At 45.6% G+C, this 20044-nt stretch overlaps 1 protein-coding gene across 2 annotated transcripts in view; it reads left to right on the top strand.

The window, feature by feature from the left end:
* Window positions 1-20044, top strand: part of LOXL2 (lysyl oxidase like 2) — a 104705-nt gene that overhangs the window by 25305 nt on the left and 59356 nt on the right. For both annotated transcript variants that reach the window (XM_024251416.3, XM_063726590.1), the window contains exons 2-3: window positions 10302-10739; window positions 18494-18669. In XM_024251416.3, coding sequence (XP_024107184.1) covers window positions 10385-10739; window positions 18494-18669 — 531 coding nt within the window. In that variant the 5' untranslated portion in view covers window positions 10302-10384. The remainder of the gene's footprint in view (window positions 1-10301; window positions 10740-18493; window positions 18670-20044) is intronic.

Below are 20044 nucleotides of genomic sequence, written 5' to 3'. Positions count from 1 at the left end.
TCAGTGACGGAAGATCAAATGAATGCAATGAAGTGAAAAGAGAAGTTTAGAGAAAAAAGGGTAAAAAGAAACAAAGCCTCCAAGAAATATGGGACTATGTGAAAAGACCAAATCTATGTCTGATTGGTGTACCTGAAAGTGACGGGCAGAATGGAACCAAGTTGGAAAACACTCTGCAGGATATTATCCAGGAGAACTTCCCCAACCTAGCAAGGCAGACCAACATTCAAATTCAGGAAATACAGAGAATGCCACAAAGATACTCCTCAAGAAGAGCAACTCCAAGGCACATAATTGTCAGATTCACCAAAGTTGAAATGAAGAAAAAAACGTTAAGGGAGCCAGAGAGAAAGATCGGGTTACCCACAAAGGGAAACCCATCAGACTAACAGCTGATCTCTTGGCAGAAACTCTACAAGCCAGAAGAGAGTGGGGGCCAATATTCAACATTCTTAAAGAAAAGGATTTTCAACCCAGAATTTCATATCCAGCCAAACTAAGCTTCATAAGTGAAGGAGAAATAAAATCCTTTATAGACAAGCAAATGCTGAGAGATTTTGTCACCACCAGGCCTGCCCTACAAGAGCTCTTGAAGGAAGCACTAAACATGGAAAGGAACAACCAGTACCAGCCACTGCAAAAACATGCCAAATTGTAAAGACCATCAAGGCTAGGAAGAAACTGCATCAACTAACGAGCAAAATAACCAGCTAACATCATAATGACAGGATCAAATTCACACATAACAATATTAACCTGAAATGTAAATGGGCTAAATGCGCCAATTAAAAGACACAGACTGGCAAATTGGATAAAGAGTCAAGACCCCATCAGTGTGCTGTATTCAGGAGACCTATCTCACATGCAGAGACAAACATAGGCTCAAAATAAAGGGATGGAGGAAGATCTACCAAGCAAATGGAAAACCAAAAAAGGCAGGGGTTGCAATCCTAGTCTCTGATAAAACAGACTTTAAACCAACAAAGATCAAAAGAGACAAAGAAGGCCATTACATAATGGTAAAGGGATCAATTCAACAAGAAGAGCTAACTGTCTTAAATATATATGCACCCAATATAGGAGCACCCAGATTCATAAAGCTAGTCCTTAGAGATCTATAAAGAGACTTAGACTCCCACACAATAATAATGGGAGACTTTAACACCCCACTGTCAACATTAGACAGATCAACGAGGCAGAAAGTTAACAAGGATATCCAGGAATTGAACTCAGCTCTGCACCAAGCGGACCTAACAGACATCTACAGAACTCTCCACCCCAAATTAACAGAATATACGTTCTTCTCAGCACCACAGCGCACTTATTCCAAAATTGACCACATAGTTGGAAGTAAAACACTCCTCAGCAAATGTAAAAGAACAGAAATTATAACAAATTGTCTCTCAGATGACAGTGCAATCAAACTAGAACTCAGGATTAAGAAACTCACTCAAAACTCCTCAACTACATGGAAACTGAACAACCTGCTCCTGAATGACTACTGGGTACATAACGAAGTGAAGGCAGAAATAAAGATGTTCTTTGAAACCAATGAGAACAAAGACACAACATACCAGAATCTCTGGGACACATTCAAAGCAGTGTGTAGAGGGAAATTTATAGCACTAAATGCCCATAAGAGAAAGCAGGAAAGATCTAAAATTGACACCCTAACATCACAATTAAAAGAACTAGAGAAGCAAGAGCAAACACATTCAAAAGCTAGCAGAAGGCAAGAAATAACTAAGATCAGAGCAGAACTGAAGGAGATAGAGACACAATAAAAACCTTCAAGAAATCAATGAATCCAGGAGCTGGTTTTTTGAAAAGATCAACAAAATTGATAGACTGCTAGCAAGACTAATAAAGAAAAAAAGAGAGAAGAATCAAATAGACGCAATAAAAAATGATAAAGGGGATGTCACCACCGATCTCACAGAAATACAAACTACCATCAGAGAATACTATAAACACCTAGAAAATCTAGAAGAAATGGATAAATTCCTGGACACATACACTCTCCCAAGACTAAACCAGGAAGAAGTTGAATCCCTGAATAGACCAATAACAGGCTCTGAAATTGAGGCAATAATTAATAGCCTACCAACCAAAAAAAGTCCAGGACCAGACGGATTCACAGCTGAATTCTACCAGAGGTACAAGGAGGAGCTGGTACCATTCCTTCTGAAACTATTCAAATCAATAGAAAAAGAGGGAATCCTCCCTAACTCATTTTATGAGGCCAGCATCATCCTGATACCAAAGCCTGGCAGAGACACAACAAAAAAAGAGAATTTTAGGCCAATATCCCTGATGAACATCAATGCAAAAATCCTCAATAAAATACTGGCAAAACAAATCCAGCGGCACATCAAAAAGCTTATCCACCATGATCAAGTGGGCTTCATCCCTGGGATGCAAGGCTGGTTCAACATATTCAAATCAATAAACATAATCCAGCATATAAACAGAACCAAAGACAAAAACCACATGATTATCTCAATAGATGCAGAAAAGGCCTTTGACAAAATTCAACAGCCCTTCATGCTAAAAACTCTCAATAAATTAGGTATTAATGAGATGTATCTCAAAATAATAAGAGCTATTTATGACAAACCCACAGCCAATATCATATTGAATGGGCAAAAACTGGAAGCATTCCCTTTGAAAATTGGCACAAGACAGGGATGCCCTCTCTCACCACTCCTATTCAACATAGTATTGGAAGTTCTGGCCAGGGCAATCAGGCAGGAGAAAGAAATAAAGGGTATTCAATTAGGGAAAGAGGAAGTCAAATTGTCCCTGTTTGCAGATGACATGATTGTATATCTAGAAAACCCCACTGTCTCAGCCCAAAATCTCCTTAAGCTGATAAGCAACTTCAGCAAAGTCTCAGGATACAAAATCAATGTGCAAAAATCACAAGCATTCTTATACACCAATAACAGACAAACAGCCAAATCATGAGTGGACTCCCATTCACAATTGCTTCAAAGAGAATAAAATACCTAGGAATCTAACTTACAAGGGATGTGAAGGACCTCTTCAAGGAGAACTACAAACCACTGCTCAACAAAATAAAAGAGGATACAAACAAATGGAAGAACATTCCATGCTCATTGATAGGAAGAATCAATATCGTGAAAATGGCCATACTGCCCAGGGTAATTTATAGATTCAATGCCATCCCCATCAAGCTACCAAGGACTTTCTTCACAGAATTGGAAAAAACTACTTTAAAGTTCATATGGAACCAAAAAAGAGTCCTCATTGCCAAGACAATCCTAAGCCAAAAGAACAAAGCTGGAGGCATCACGCTACCTGACTTCAAACTATACTACAAGGCTACAGTAACCCAAACAGTATGGTACTGGTACCAAAACAGAGATACAGACCAATAGAACAGAACAGAGCCCTCAGAAATAATGCCACACATCTACAACCATCTGATCTTTGACAAACCTGACAAAAACAAGCAATGGGGAAAGGATTCCCTATTTAATAAATGGTGCTGGGAAAACTGGCTGGCCATATGTAGAAAGCTGAAACTGGATCCTTCCTTACACCTTATACAGAAATTAATTCAAGATGGATTAAAGACTTAAATGTTAGACCTAAAACCATAAAAACCCTAGAAGAAAATCTAGGCAATACCATTCAGGACATAGGCATGGGCAAGGACTTCATGTCTAAAACACCAAAAGCAATGGCAACAAAAGCCAAAATTGACAAATGGGATCTAATTAAACTAAAGAGCTTCTGCACAGCAAAAGAAACTACCATCACAGTGAACAGGCAACCTACAGAATGGGAGAAAATTTTTGCAGTGTATTCATCTGACAAAGGGCTAATATCCAGAATCTACAAAGAACTCAAACACATTTACAAGAAAAAAAACAATCCCATCAAAAAGTGGGTGAAGGATATGAACAGACACTTCTCAAAAGAAGACATTTATGCAGCCAACAGACACATGAAAAAGTGCTCATCATCACTGGCCATCAGAGAAATGCAAATCAAAACCACAATGAGATACCATCTCACACCAGTTAGAATGGCAATCATTAAAAAGTCAGGAAACAACAGGTGCTGGAGAGGATGTGGAGAAATAGGAACACTTTTACACTGTTGGTGGGACTGTAAACTAGTTCAACCATTGTGGAAGACAGTGTGGCGATTCCTCAGGGATCTAGAACTAGAAATACCATTTGACCCAGCCATCCCATTACTGGGTATATACCCAAAGGATTATAAATCATGCTGCTATAAAGGCACATGCACACGTATGTTTATTGTGGCACTATTCACAATAGCAAAGACTTGGAACCAACCCAAATGTCCATCAATGATAGACTGGATTAAGAAAATGTGGCACATATACACCATGGAATACTATGCATCAATAAAAATAATGAGTTCATGTCCTTTGCAAGGACATGGATGAAGCTGGAAACCATCATTCTCAGGAAACTATCGCAAGAACAAAAAACCAAACACCGAATGTTCTCACTCATAGGTGGGAATTGAACAATGAGAACACTTGGACACAGGAAGGGGAACATCACACACCGGGGCCTGTTGTGGGGTTGGGGGAGTGGGGAGGGAAAGCATTAGGAGATGTAACTAATGTAAATGACGAGTTAATGGGTGCAGCACACCAACATGGCACATGGATACATATGTAACAAACCTGCACGTTGTGTACATGTACCCTAGAACTTAAAGTATAATTTAAAAAATATATAAAAGAAAAAAATGTTGCAGGACCACCTATTTTTTTCATTTCTTTCTGGGATAGGATTAGAGGATCTGGAAGTCTCTGAAGCCCTTGGGGAATGGGGGTGGGAAGGTCAGGGGAGGGAGATAGACAGTGCCAGGCTGGGAGTAGTAGAGCTTCGCGGTGAGGGCAGAGCCCAGGTTAGCCTGCCACCGCCTTCAGATCCTGGCTTGCACTTACCGTCAGCGCAACCTTAGGCAAGTTATCAAACTTCTCTGTGCCTCAGTTTCCTCCCAAGGATAATAACGGTGCCTACCACATCAAGTGAATTAAAACACTAGAGCGTTGAGAACAGTGCCCGCACATGGGGGTGCTTTATAATGTTAGCTGCTTGCCACACACTCTGTGTGACCTTTGGCAATTCATTGGCTCTCTGTCTTTAATTTCCACAAGATGAGGATACATTTAAAAATTAAAAAGCAACCCAAAAACCTAGCTAGGCATGGTGGCTCATGCCTGTGGTTCCAGCTACACGGGCAGCTGAGTAGGAGGATCTCTTGGGCTCAAGAGGTCAAGGCTGCGGTAAGCTATGGTCGCGCCACTGCACTCTTGCCTGGGTGACACGGCAAGACCCTGCCAGGCAGTGTAGAAGAGGAAAACCTTCCTGAATTCAAAGTTAGCACCCCCCCAGCACCCGGCTCAGGTAGTTCAGACCGGGAATGATCGTTGATACCTTGTAGGCGAACTCCAGCTAGGCAGTCAGCTCCATGGGAAAGAAGACCTCTACTCCCAGCAGGGCCTAAGGTATAGTAGGAGCTCAATGAATGCTTGTTGAATGAATAAATCAATTTAGTACTGAAAGCTGGATGGAGATGCATGATAATAGATTTCCTCATCCAACATTCCCAAATATTTGGGGATTTTCTACTTGTTCTTTTGTTAATGGTTTATAGCTGAATTCTGCTGTAGTCAAACGACATATCCTGCATAATATCATCATATCTTAATATCTTAATATGTTTGTATCATTATATCTTCCATGTGTCCCTGGAGCATAGCTGCCTTCTGCAGTTGCTGAGTACAGTTTATAGAAACTTGTGAATTAGGTTAAGTTTGTTAATTATGTCATTCACATCTTCAGTGCCAGGATTTTTCTGTGTCTTTCTTCTATCCGTTACTGACAGAGGTGTGTAAAGATCTCCCACTCTGATTATGAATTTGTCTATTTTTTCCTTTTAGTTCTATCAATATTTCTTTCATATATATTGAAGCTATGCACACACGTTTAGAAGAGTTATATTATCCTGGTGGATTGACTTTCATTATCATAAACTGTCCCTTTTTATCTCTGGTAATGTTTCTTGTCTTAAGGTCAACTTTATCTAAATTTTATCTAAAGTTGACCTTAAGTTGATCTGACTTCGTACCAGTTTCCCTCTGGCTAATGTACACATGGTATATCTGTTTCCGTCCTTTTACATTAAGCCTCGTGTCTCTTCTAGGAAATATAAAGCTGGATTGGGCTGGGCGCAGTGGCTCACACCTGTAATCCCAGCACTTTGGGAGGCTGAGGCAGGTGGATCACTTGAGGTTAGGAGTTCGAGACCAGCCTGGCCAACATGGTGAAACCCCATCTCTACTCAAAATACAAAAATTAGCCAGGCTTGGTGGTGCATGCCTGTAATCCCAGCTACTCGGGGGGCTAAGGCGGGAGAATCGCTTGAACCCAAGAGGCAGTGGTTGCAGTGAGCTGAGATCACTCCACTGCACACTGCAGCCTGGGCAACAGAGCAAGACTCCATCTCAAAAAAAAATAAAAATAAAAAAATAAAGCTGAATTGTTTTGTTATATTCGTTCTGATGATTTTTGTCTTTTAATTGGAGTATTTATTTTATCTAATGTAATTACTGATATATTGGAGTTTAAATCCACCATCTAATATTTTTTCTATTTGTAACAATTGTTGTATGTTACTTTTTATTTGTTTTATTGCTTCAATTTTGGATTAATCAAGTATTTTTTAATTCTACTATTTCTCCCCCAAACCCTCTTATTAACCTGTTAGTTCTACTTTTCTTCAGTATATGGTTCTTACAATGATTCCTATAAAGATTACAACATGCATTTATTAGACTTGCTAAAGTCTAATAGACAATAGTACTTTTACCACTTCCCAGACAACACAAGAACCTCAAACCACTTGAGCTCCATTTAATGCCTTCCTGCCTTTTGTGCTGTGCTTGCCATGCATTTTTTTTTTTTTTTTTTTTTTTTGAGACGGAGTCTCGCTCTGTCGCCCAGGCTGGAGTGCAGTGGCGCGACCTCAGCTCACTGCAACCTCCGCCTCCCGGGTTCACGCCATTCTCCTGCCTCAGCCTCCCGAGTGGCTGGGACTACAGGCGCCCACCACCACGCCCGGCTAATTTTTTGTATTTTTAGTAGAGACAGGGTTTCACCGTGTTAGCCAGGATGGTCTCGATCTCCTGACCTCGTGATCCGCCCGCCTCAGCCTCCCAAAGTGCTGGGATTACAGGCCTGAGCCACTGCGCCCAGCCAGTTGGCATGCATTTTAATCATACATATATTTTAAACCCCACAGGACATTTTTCCTGTTTTACACACTCGATCTTCATTGAGATTTACCTACATCATTTCCCACTTCATACTCTTCATTCCTTCCTACGCCTCCTTACTGACATCTGGGATGATTTTTCCTTTAGCCTAAAGAATTCCCTGTAGCATTTCTGTCTTGTGGATATTCTGGTGACAGACTCGCTCCTCTTTTGTTTATCTGGGATGTCCTTATTTTACCTTCATTCTCTTCACTGGGCACAGATTCTAGGCAGACTTATTTTTTTCTGCCCTTTGAAAATGTGCTGTTAACGTCTTGTCTCCTTATTTGTGTTGAGGGGACCAGCTGTTAGTCTTTCTGCTGCTCTTTCTAAGGTAACTCAGCTTTTCTACCCTGTGTTTGAGATTTTTCTATCTTGTCTTCTCTGCAGTTGGATTTCGATGTGCCCAGATGTGGTTTTCCTTGTAAACTACACTGTGTGGGCTTGATGTCTTTCGTCATTCTGGAAAATTCTATGCCATTATTTCTTCCATTATTTCCTCTGCACATCCTTTCTCTCCTCTTCTTTGGGATTCCATTTATGGGAATGTCAGACCTTCCTATACCCTGGCTTCTAGCGTGCAGCTCTTCAGGAATGCATCTGAGAGCCTGGAGCTATTTAACAGGTCCCTTTGTCCTTGGCAGGTTCTGAACTCCCAGTCTCCCCAGTCCCTGGAGGCTGCCTGCAGCTTTGCTTAGCTTCTCAGCCTGTTGATCACTGCCATGGAATTGGCGAGTATCTTCCAGGGAAAAGCAGAAACAAATGTGAGCCTCACCTCAATGCCCTTCCCATCTCTCTGGGTTCTTGGCTCCTTCAGTCCTTGCTGCCTCGGTAGCTTTCTCATGTCTTCGAACATATGTTTTTAATATTTTACCTCCCTTTTCTAGTTGTTCTTGGCAGGAAGCTTTATCTACTACAAGGTAGGCTGACACATCCAGAGGCAGATGTGTTGCTGAGCAGAAATGACAAAGAGGTGGTTTCTGTCCCTTGGGCCTGAGGGTCCAGTGGCAGAGCCAGACATGGCAACAGTGTAAAGCACAAGCAAAATGTGATGTCAAAGGGAAGCAGAAAGACATTCAATCAGATAGGAGCACCTGGGAAGGTCTCCGTGAAGAACAGGAAGGGTTGCACCAGGTGCCATTTGGAGGGGAGGGGATGGAGGCGCGTTGTTCTAGGTGTCAAAAGCTGAAGCTGGTATAGGCTGATATGATGGGACGTGTGCCATGGGCAGGGCTGGGGTGAGGGAAGGGAGACATCGTCATGGGAACCGAAGCAGGGAAGGTAGGCATGTGCCACACATAAAGGCTTTTGTATCCAAGCTGAACCAGGACTTTTTATATGGGATGGCAGATTGGGAGTGACCCGTTCTGGCTTTGCTTGTACTAACTGTGCAACTCTGGTAAAATCTCTAATCCTCTCTGGTTCTTGATTTTGTTGTAAAATAAGAATCCTAATAATACCTGCCTCTTCTACTCCCCAAGGTTCTTGTGAGACATAGGTAAGCTTGAGGATGCAGATGTGCTTTGATGGGAATGATGCGTGGCCAGGACCCTGATTCCCTTCAGAGCCACACTACTAGGGGGTCAGGCTGTGCGTTGGTCAGTTGGTCAGGAGCTATCACAGGAACCCTCCATCACTTTCTGGCCTTGTTTGTTAGTCACAGGATGAGAATGGCTGGCTCTCTGGTGACATCAGAAAGCTTTCCAAAATCCTTAGTTCTGACTGTCCCCTAGGCTCTAACATCTCCACTCCAGCATCCTCTTTGGGGCACTGAGCGCTGCTGGTCACCCAACAGACATGGAACTGCCTCTCTCCAAGGCAGATCATCCCTCCATGCGCAGCTCTGGACAGCTCTGACTACAGAAAAGTTAGCCAGTCCTTCCTCAAAGGTAGTGTGCCATGACCAGAAGAATATGATTAGCCTACTCCTCTGCACAGGGTTAAAATAAAATACCTTATGCCTCCACCTAAGTTTCCATCTGCTCATCCTGGTTTGGGGCTCTGCATCTTTCTCCACAAGACACACGTGTGGTCCTTTTAAAATAGTCTCCTCTTTTCTCTGAATTACGGGAGGACCAAGATACACGAGGTCTCTTGCTACGTGATTTCACTCGGGAATTCTTAGAGGTAGGCTCCACCAGATACGATGACCATGACCTTGAGGATTTTAAAACTCATTTAGCATTGCAGCCCTCAAAGCTGACGGGAAAATTATAATTCATCTAGCAAATGCCCCTGTAGTGTTTTGAGGTGCCATTCATTTAATGGAGGGTGGGTGTGTTGAATATCCTGCCCTCATCCCTTCAGACACGCTCCTTCTCCACCGGCCCCCATGTTCCAGGAGGCCGGCCCATGCGGGCTCCCTCAATGGGCTCAGCTCCCTTGCCAGTGGCTTCGAGTTGGAGGGGGGTGGGTTTGCCTAATAGGAGGCACCAGAATGATTCAAGGATGGGAGGAAACGGAGTCAGGTATTCATTCCCCCTCCCGTGTCCCCACCGTTGCCATGGGTTGGCTCTGAGACCCTCCAGTGAAGGCCGCAGCTCCTAAGAAACAGCTCCCTCTGCCAGTCTCCAGTTCTCACCCCCGCAGGCTCCCTTCAAGCCTAGGGTGGTCACAGCCCCCCTGAGTCGCCAGCCCTAGGGTGTGACACCAGCCTTTGTTAGTTCTGCAGAACTCTGCCGGCATGTCCATAGTCTTAAAAAACTCTCCTTAAATTAAGTTGGAGTGTGCTCTGTTCCCTGCCAGGAACTCTACTGGAAAAAGCATTCCAGAGAGATGACAAGGCAGTAGGTAAAGGAGGTGGGACCTCCCAGCCCTGCATGGTGGAAATGTCAGGTAGGAGTGGGGCTGGATTGGCGTCAAGAATGGACGAGCTTTCCATACGAAGCCAAGGGGTATGAAACTGCTGGTTCTCTTTGTAGGTCTCCCTAGCCCCACGTTCCCATCCTAACGCATCTCTCCTCTCTTCCAGAAAGCTCCTGCTGCTTCCGTACCCCGCCTGTCCCTCCCAGCTGCGCAGGGCCCCTTCGTGGGATCATCAGCTCGAAGACAGGGATGGAGAGGCCTCTGTGCTCCCACCTCTGCAGCTGCCTGGCTGTGCTGGCCCTCCTGTCCCCCCTGAGCCTGGCACAGTATGACAGCTGGCCCCATTACCCCGAGTACTTCCAGCAACCGGCTCCCGAGTATCACCAGCCCCAGGCCCCCGCCAACGTGGCCAAGATTCAGCTGCGCCTGGCCGGGCAGAAGAGGAAGCACAGCGAGGGCCGGGTAGAGGTGTACTACGACGGCCAGTGGGGCACCGTGTGTGATGACGACTTCTCCATCCACGCTGCCCACGTCGTCTGCCGGGAGCTGGGCTACGTGGAGGCCAAGTCCTGGACTGCCAGCTCCTCCTACGGCAAGGGGGAAGGTAAACGCTCTGTGCTTTGGCTCTGAGTGCTGTCACCTGGCAAGGCCTGGAGCGGCCTTCCCTGAGGTCAGCCTGGGAGAGGAGGCTGCACACACTGCGAAGTGTAAATTCTTGGTGATGCCCATCTAGGGACTGGCACCCTTTGTGCCCACTCAGGCTGCACCCTGCAGGAAGGGGGGGTTGGGGGGGGCTTGAGGAGAGGCACAGTAAGTGACCAACCATACTGATTTGCCCAAGACTTTCCTGGCTTTAGCACAGAAAGTCTCACATCCTGGGAAAACCTCAGGAAAACCAGGACAGTTGGTGACCCCAGGTAGGGGGTGAAATCAGCCTGTGCTCCTCTCTCCACCCCATATGTCCTGCCTGGGGGCTGTGTCAGCCCAGGGGAAGTTGCACTTTACTCCAAATCATTCCCTGTTAGGAAAGCCTCTTGCTCTTCCTCACAATGGCTCCCACATGCTTGAGTTCCCTGACACCCCCCACCTTCCTGGCATGAGGAGTTCATCGTTTTCACACTAACCTGCTATTGCAGGCTTGGTCACGATAGGCACAGAGATGCTTTGGGTTTTTCACCGTTGGTTAGCCTATTTTTTCCTCCCTGTGAGGTTCAAATTTATTGATTTATTTTTAAAAATTGTTTTAAGAGCTGGCCAGGTGCGGTGGCTCATGCCTGTAATCCCAGCACTTTGGGAGACCGAGGCGGGCTGATCACTTGAGGTCAGGAGTTCAAGACCAGCCTGGCCAGCAGGGGGAAACCCCATCTCTACTAAAAATACAAAAATTAGCCGGTCATGGTGGTGAGTGTCTGTAGTCCCAGCTACTCGGGAGGCTAAGGCACAAAAATCGCTTGAACCTGGGAGGCGGAGGCTGCAGTGAGCCGTGATCGCGCCACTGCACTCCAGCCTGGGTGACAGAGCGAGACTCCATCTCAAAAAAACAAAAAACAAAACAAAAACCCAAAAAATTGCTTTAACAGCTTTGAGGCAGGACAAGTTTGAAGCCCTGAACCTAGGGCTCAGTCTGTACTGACCTCTGACACCACACTTTGTAGGAAGACGCATGTCCTCTCCAGCCTCATTTTCCCCATCTGGAAGTTGGGCTGTCTAAGAACTCCTGAAACCCTGACAGTGTATGTTCCCAAATAGGAAGGAGATAAGGGTGGAGGGAATTGTTTCTTTTTAAACATTTTTCCAGGAGCTAAGAGTTTCCTATCTCTGGGTCAGCCAGGCAAAGGAAGCTCCCACACCCGCCCGCCTGGCTGAGCTGCAGCCCAGACCTCAGCACAAGTCTGGCTACTGGACTAAAACAGAGCTGCCCACACTCCTGTCCTGGACTAAAGGGCTAATGCCATTCTGACTGCATAAGAATCGCCCAAGGGAGCTTAAAAGTACAGAATAGCACAGACCTCAGCCCACCATAATTTGGTTTAAAAGGTGAGCCCAGGACTCACTCTCTTTTGGAAGCCTGCGAAGTGACAGGTTTGGGAGTCATTGAAATTGATAACTATTATCCTCCCTTCCAACTTTTCTGTTATTCTAGAAATTATAGGAGAAAGGAAGTCTCATCTCATACACATCTCACCTCCATGCAATTGAAAAGTTCCTGTGGGGGTAACTGGATCAGGAGACAGCACAGAGTCAAATGTTCTCTGCAGCTCGCTCTGGGCTCCCTAGCAGCGATGAGAGTCACAGCAGTGAAGTTAGCAAATGCTGGGCTTTAGAACCCACTTCCTGTCTTCTTTAAACAAACGTCTGATACTTCCACATCTCTGTTTATCCGGCTGGCTGAGCGATCCAGGGGTAACCTCAGATTCATGTTTTCCATTCCAGGCTTTCCAACGCTCATTATTTTATAACAAATGCTTTCCAGTGACTGGGTATTTTTCCAGTGACAACTTAATTTTAGTTCAACCTCAATTTAAAACACCTGTTGTCAGACAAGGGCGTTGTGGTTTTTCCCCATCAGGAGCAGGCATGGGGTAGTAGGAGACAGGTTTTTACCCAGGTCGGACTTTGCCATCCAAGCGTGGTGAAGAGTGAAAAGTTCCAAGGAGTGGAGGGAATATGAAAGGGAAGGATTAAACTCATGATCCATGGAGACTGTGCTGGGTAAGGATGGTGGTAATAAGTGGAGAAGTTGAAGGATTGTGCATAGCTGCTGTGATCACTGGATTGCAGGTCTCTGTTCAGATGGAGATACAAGAAGTTTACTAAAAGATGAAGGGAGCTGCGTGTGGGTGCAGAGCAGGAAAGGTGAAATGGAGATTGAAGGGTGCACTCTCTGGTAATGAGAGACCTAAGCTATGACCATGGGACAGCGGCTGGAGCAGGATGGAGGACAGTCCCTGAGAGAGGAGGTGTATTAACGAAGAGACCAGGAGTACTGGAAAGGTCATCTTTGTGGACATGGAAACCATCAAGGGTTATAAAAGGAATAACGTCAAAGAGAGGAGGAAGAAACAGATGCTTGAAAAAACAAAACAAAACAAAAAAAAACCTCTGTCTTGTGTTCAAGGCTTTACGAGTTAAGCTGCTTACCTGAAATGGTGCTTGATTTATGACATGAGAGACCTTTTTACATCTAAATGTATTTGAATTTCACCAGCATCAGTCCAGATCTTTATCACTGGGTACATGGTGGGCACTCAGTGAATATTAGCTAATTGATTCATTTTGATTTGGCAGAACAGGAAAAAGAGTTGGCAAAAGAGTTCTTGGTATAGTGAGCACAGAACGTGGCCAGCGCCCAGGGCTTGCTCCGGTGGGGCTTAGGGGCTTAACGTGCCGGTCAGACTGTGGATAAGGCTGCCTCTCCAGGACCCCTCAAGCTCCTCGGAACTTCAGGCTGGAGTAATGAAACCAGGGAGGGCACCAGGGACGTTCTGGGTTTTCTAGCCTGGCTTGTCCACAGACTGTTCTCCCAAAGCATCTCTGAGCTCAGGTAAACCATAGGCCCTTTTAGGGAGTTCTGGAGGGAGCAGCTGTCCTGTTTCTCAACCCCTGTTTGAGGTTATAGCAGCTGAAGCTAAGGTGGTTGCTCTCCTTCACCTTCTTCAGAATCAGGAGGCTAAGCCTATTCCCAGTCACATCCCTCATTCTTTAGACCACAGTGACGAAGCCAGCGATAACCACATTGTAACCTCAGATTATTTTCTTTCCTTTTCTTTGAGACAGAGTCTTGCTTTATCACCCAGGCTGGAGTGCAGTGGTGGGATCTAGGCTCACTGCAACCTTCGCCTCCTGAGTTCAAGTGATCCTCCCACCTCAGCCCCCCGAGTAGCTGGGATTACAGGTGTGCGCCACTAGGCCCAGCTGATTTTTTTAATTGCATTTTTAGTAGAGACGGAGTTTTGCCATGTTGGCCAGGCTGATCTCAAACTCCTGGCCTCAAGTGATCTGCCCACCTTGGCCTCCCACAGTGCTAGGATTACAGGCGTGACCCACTGCACCCATTTGTGACCCCACACAGTCTAACTTGAATAATTTCCATTGTCCTGGGCTCTGGCATTCCAACTGAATTTCATTTATGATTTTCACCTTTCTAATGATCTGTTAACTTGTGTATATATATTTACGTCTTCTTTCATCAGGAGAGGCATTGGAAGGAAAGAGTAACATAAAATTTGGCTTCTGATTGAATGGCTTTCTTGTGTCCAAAGTTTGACTCTCATCTTGTGTCCCAAGGACACGGCTTTCCTGGCAGCTCTGAGGAGGCATCTACTGGATTGTACCTAGAACCGCCCTGCTTTCCAGCAGGCACACCCAGAAGCTGGTTGCATTGGAATCGGAGTAGTCTAGTTAATAAATACTAAGCCTGTAGAGGAAAAAAAAGGGCCCTTTGCAGTGGCTCATGCCTGTAATCCCAGCCCTTTGGGAGGCTGAGGCAGGCAGATCACCTGAGGTCAGGAGTTCGAGACCAGCCTGGCCAACGTGGTGAAATCCCATCTCTACCAAAAAATACAAAAATTAGCTGGGCATGGTGGCATGTGCCTTTGGTCCCAGCTACTTGGGAGGCTGAGGTCGGAGAATTGCTTGAACCTGGGAGGCGGAAGTCGCAGTGAGCTATGATTGCACCACTGCACTCCAGCCTGAGTGACAGAGTGAGACACTGTCTCAAAAAACAAAAAAATTTTTGTTATGAAATCAGGCCAAACAAGTATACTATGCATGGTGATGCTGTCTTGGGCTAAGTACAAATTCACATATCTGCCATATAAGTAGAAATTGACCAAGCATATGTGGAAGGGGTCCATGGAAGATTTTTGGGGGTCCATGGAAGTTTCATAAGAGAGCAGCTCTTTGGGGCAGGCTCCGTAGGGTCTCTGGTTTGCAGCTGTTCTCAGTTCCTTTGATGATGCACTGGTCAACTTCCAGGTCCTTAGTGAGGGGGGTTTCTCTCACTGCGGATGGAATAGGGTGCCACTGCTTTTCACCATCTCTGTCACTTCGGCAGATTTGCGACAGAACATTCCGCTTAGAACGTGGAGGGTCTTTTCTGTTGCTAGTACTTAGCAAAACAAACATTGGTTTGTTGTTGAGACAGCAATCGATTAGGGAGTGTATGTTTCAGTGGAGCTTGACTGCTTGGAAACCAGGCCAAATTGAGAAGCCAGTTGGAAAACCTCAGCCCAGATGTTTTCAGTTAGCTCTTTGTTCTCCACAATGGATCCAAGGTGCTGTCGTTTGAGCCCTGACCAGCAGCCGTGAGAACAGACACGTTTCAGCAGGGCCTGGACATCAGGAGACTGGCCCCAGGGTCTTTATCGACCTTGAAGAGCCTCCTTGGTTTTCTAATCTCTCCTTGGTTTTCTAATCTCTCCAATGGGAATGTTTTTATTTGCTTTTCTCTTACATCGGGGAAGCAGTAGAATGCATTGTTTTTCTGATGGACTGGAAGAAGGAAGAGGAAAGGGAGGTTGAAAGCGTACCAGGCACATACATTACCTCATTGAGTCTCCATGGCAACCTGTTTGCTCGGCATCATTATTTTGGCTTTCGAAATGAGAAGCAGGTGTGGTGAGGTAGTTGACCGCATCACACATTGCCCCAGTGTGTGGCAGATGGAACTTGAACCCAGGTTTGTTTGACTATGTCTGCTGCTCTAGACTCCTAAAAGGAGCTGTGAGAAAAATGAGAGGTTTAGATTTGTTTTCTTTCATTTTGCAGTGGCACTTATAAAAATCACTATTTGAAAACCCTCTAGCACTTTATAATTAAAAAAAAAATTATGGCAAAATGTACATCACATAAAATTTACCACCTTAACTTTTTGGATTTCTTTCTGGAGACAGGGTCTCCCTGTCACCCAGGCTGGAATGCAATGGCACAATCATAGCTCACTGCAGCCTCAACCTTCTGGGCTCAAGCAGTTCTCCCACCTCGGCCTCCTGAATAGCTAGGACTACAGGCATGCGCCACCACGCCCAGCTAAATGTTTTGATTTTTAGTAGAGACGAGGTCTCGCTATATTGCCCAGGCTGGTCTCGAACTCCTGAGCTTGAATGATCCTCCCGCCTTGGCCTCCCGAAGTGTTGAGATTACAGGCGTGAACTGTGCCCAGCCCAGCCTTAAACATTTTTAAGGGTACAGTTGAATAGTGTTAAGTATATTCACATTGTTGTGCAACCATCATCACCAGAACTTTTCCATTTGCAAAACTGAATCTCTGTACTGATTAAACAACCACCTTCATTTCTTTCTCATCCCAGGCCCTGGCAGCCACCACTCTACTTTCTGTTTCAATGAATTTGACTCCTCTAGATACCCCATACAATATTTGTCTTTTGGGACGGGCTTATTTCACTTAGCATAATGTCTTTATGAATCATCCATATTGCAGCAGGTTTCAGAGTTTCCTCCCTTCTGAAGGCTAATAGTCCATTGTATGGATAGACCACATTTTGTTGATGGACACTTGGGTTGCTTCCACCTCTTGGCTATTGTGAATAATACTGTTATGAACACAGGCATGTAGATATCTCTTAGAGACACTGTTTTCAATTCTTTTGTTGGATCATATGGTAATTTTATTTTTAATTTTTTAAGGAAACACCATACTGTTTTCTGTAGCAGCTGTACCATTTTGCGTTCCCATCAACAGTGCACAAGGGTTCCAGTTTCCACACCCTTGCCAGCACTGTCATTTTCTGTTTTTTTGTTTGTTTTGTTTTGTTTTGTTTTTGAGACGGAGTCTTGCTCTGTCGCCCGGCTGGAGTGCAGTGGTGTGATCTCAGCTCACTGCAAACTCTGTCTCCTGGGTTCAAGTGATTCTCCTGCCTCAGCCTCCCGAGTAGCTGGGATTACAGGCATGTACCACCACGCCTGTCTAATTTTTTGTATTTTAGTAGAGACGCGGTTTCACCATGTTGGCCAGGATGGTCTCGATCTCCTGATCTTGTGATCCACCTGCCTTGGCCTCCCAAAGTGCTGGGATTACAGGCGTGAGCCACTGCCTGGCCCATTTTCTGTTTTTTTGATAGTAGCCATCCTAAGGGTGTGAGGTGGTGTTTCACTGTGGTTCACCCTCTAGCACTTTGCACACTGAATTCTCTACTTAGTACAAGTTAGGCAAAAAAACCAGGAGGTAAGCAGAGTCCCATGGCGGCCTTCTGGAACATGATGAGGTGGCTCCGTGGGCCGGTCTGGCTGGGCTGTCTCTGAGCCAGTGATGGGAAACATTGGGAAGTAAGAGGAGCTGAATAGGAAGTCAAGGCCCAGGCTTCTGGGTTCAAGGGATGGTGGGATAATCATGCCACCTCGTTCTCAGTATGGGAAAACCAAGGAGATACTACATGTGAAAATGTCTTAAAAACCTCAAACCAGGCCGGGCGCAGTGGCTTATGCCTGTAATCCCAGCTCTTTGTGAGGCCGAGGCAGGCGGATCACGAGGTCAGGAGATCAAGACCATCCTGGCCAACATGGCGAAACTCCATCTCTACTAAAATAAAAAAAAATTAGCCAGGTGTGGTGGCACACGCCTGTCGTCCCAGCTACTTGGGAGGCTGAGGCAGGGGAATCACTTGAACCTGGGAGGCAGAGATTGCAGTGAGCCGAGATCGCGCCACTGCACTCCAGCCTGGTGACAGAGCTGACAGAGCAAGACTCCATCTAAAAAAAAAAAAAAAAAAAAAAAAAAAAAAAAAAAAAACCTCAAACCTTCAGTGGCAAGAGAGTTTAGTTTTTCCCTGAGGGGTCAGAGTTCAGCCTCTGCTACGGATGGAAGGTGAGACTGGCTTATGCCATAATCAGTGTCACTAAAACATCATCATCATCATCATCATCACTATTTTTAGTAACTATGGCCAGCAATGAACTAGGCACATGCTTCGTAGTATCTCTAATCTGCACACAGCTGTGCAGCTGAAGTGTCATTGTTAGCCCCATTTTACTGATAAGAAAAAGGGCCCTTGACCAAGGTTATACAGCTAAGTGGCTGAACAAGAACTCAAACCCAGCTTGGTACCCAAAGCCCCGCTCTTTCCACTATCCCATGCAACTTCTGGGCTTAAATCTAACTTGTATCCTAATCATGTTCAACCTACTACATCCCCAGATCACATCAGGTGCTTACTGTGGTCCAGGAATCCCCATGGTTTAGAGTTATGTGCAATATCTTAATATAATAAAAATTGATGGCCACACACAGCTGCCAAAATTAGAGAAAAATTCTCTTTCCATGTGAGACACTGGTGCCCTGCAAAGACTCAGACCTGCATTGATGCAGCACTTGGTTTCTCTCCTCTCTGCCTCCTTCAGGGCCCATCTGGTTAGACAATCTCCACTGTACTGGCAACGAGGCGACCCTTGCAGCATGCACCTCCAATGGCTGGGGCGTCACCGACTGCAAGCACACGGAGGATGTCGGTGTGGTGTGCAGCGACAAAAGGATTCCTGGGTTCAAATTTGACAATTCGTTGATCAACCAGATAGAGGCAAGTCATGTGCTCTTGATATCTCCTTCATGCAAACATTTTTCCTCTTCCATGCAACTTGCTTTTTGTGTATTGATTTCAAGAAGTGTGTGTGAGCAGGAAGGAGGGTGCCTCACCCAATGGGATTAGATACAAGGGCAGTTTAGGGAAGGATTTTTGGAGAAGGGAATCCCATCCATGGGGAAAGGGCATTCCAGGCACAAGGAACAGCATGGGCAGAGGCGCAGAGGCGTGAAGGTTGGGCTGGGATAAGCAGAGCGCGATCTCAGGGAGGGTGCATCTGGGAGTAGGTTTAACTGAAGCTGGAAAGATGGGCACGAAATACCTCCTGTGCCAAGCTCAGGAGCTTGCCCTTTGGGTGGGAAAATGTATTAGTTATCAATTGCTGCATAACAAATTGCCCCCAGGTTTTGCACCTGAAAAGAGTGAATCTTTATTATCTCGCACAGTTTGTGAGAGTCAGGAATTGAGGAGTGGCTTAGCTACTTGATTTTGCTCAGGGTCTCTCATGGAGTTGCACTCAGGCTGTCAATGGGGGCTGTAAGGTCCCCTCCCACGCAGGCTCTTATGGTTGTTGGCAGGCTGTGGTTCCTTGCTAGCTGTAGACTGCAGCCCTCCGTTCTTCTCTATGTGGCCTCTTCGTAGGCTGCCTGAGTGGCCTCAGGACATGGTGGTCGTCTTCCCTCAGAGTGAGTGAGGCAAAGGAGAGTGAGAGAAAGAACACAGGATGGAAGTCATGTTTCATAACTTAATCTTGGAAGTGATAGGCCATCATTTCTGCTGTATTCTATGGATCACACAGACTAACCCTGGTAGAGAGTGGGAGGAGATTACACAAACGTGTGACACAAGGTAGGGTTGCTAGGGCCATCTTGGAAGCTGGCTACCACTGGCCAATGTAGCTGAGGATTGGAATCACTTTAAAAATGCAGGTACTGGGCTGGGCGCGGGGGCTCATGCCTGTAATCTCAGCACTTTGGGAGGCTGAGGCGGGCGGATCACAAGGTCAGGAGATCGAGACCATCCTGGCTAACACGGTGAAGCCCCATCTCTACTAAAAATACAAAAAAAAAAAAAAAAAAAAAAAAAGCCAGATGTCATGGTGGGTGCCTGTAGTCCCAGCTACTCAGGAGGCTGAGGCAGGAGAATGGCATGAACCCAGGAGGCGGAGCTTGCAGTGAGCTGAGATCGCACCACTGCACTCCAGCCTGGGTGACAGAGCAAGACTCTGTCTCAAAAAAACAAAATACAAAAAAAATGCAGGTACTGGGGCCTCCCCACTGACCTGCTGACTCAAAATCTCCTGCTATGGGACTAGGTTATTTTTCTTTAAGCAGCCCCAGATTGATTCTGATGTTGCCAGACTGATCATTTC

Source organism: Pongo abelii, chromosome 7 (assembly GCF_028885655.2).
Source record: "Pongo abelii isolate AG06213 chromosome 7, NHGRI_mPonAbe1-v2.0_pri, whole genome shotgun sequence".
NCBI classification, from domain to species: Eukaryota; Metazoa; Chordata; class Mammalia; order Primates; family Hominidae; genus Pongo; species Pongo abelii.
The sequence above is the reverse complement of the archived record's forward strand: the minus strand, read 5'-3'. Positions and strand labels throughout refer to the sequence as shown.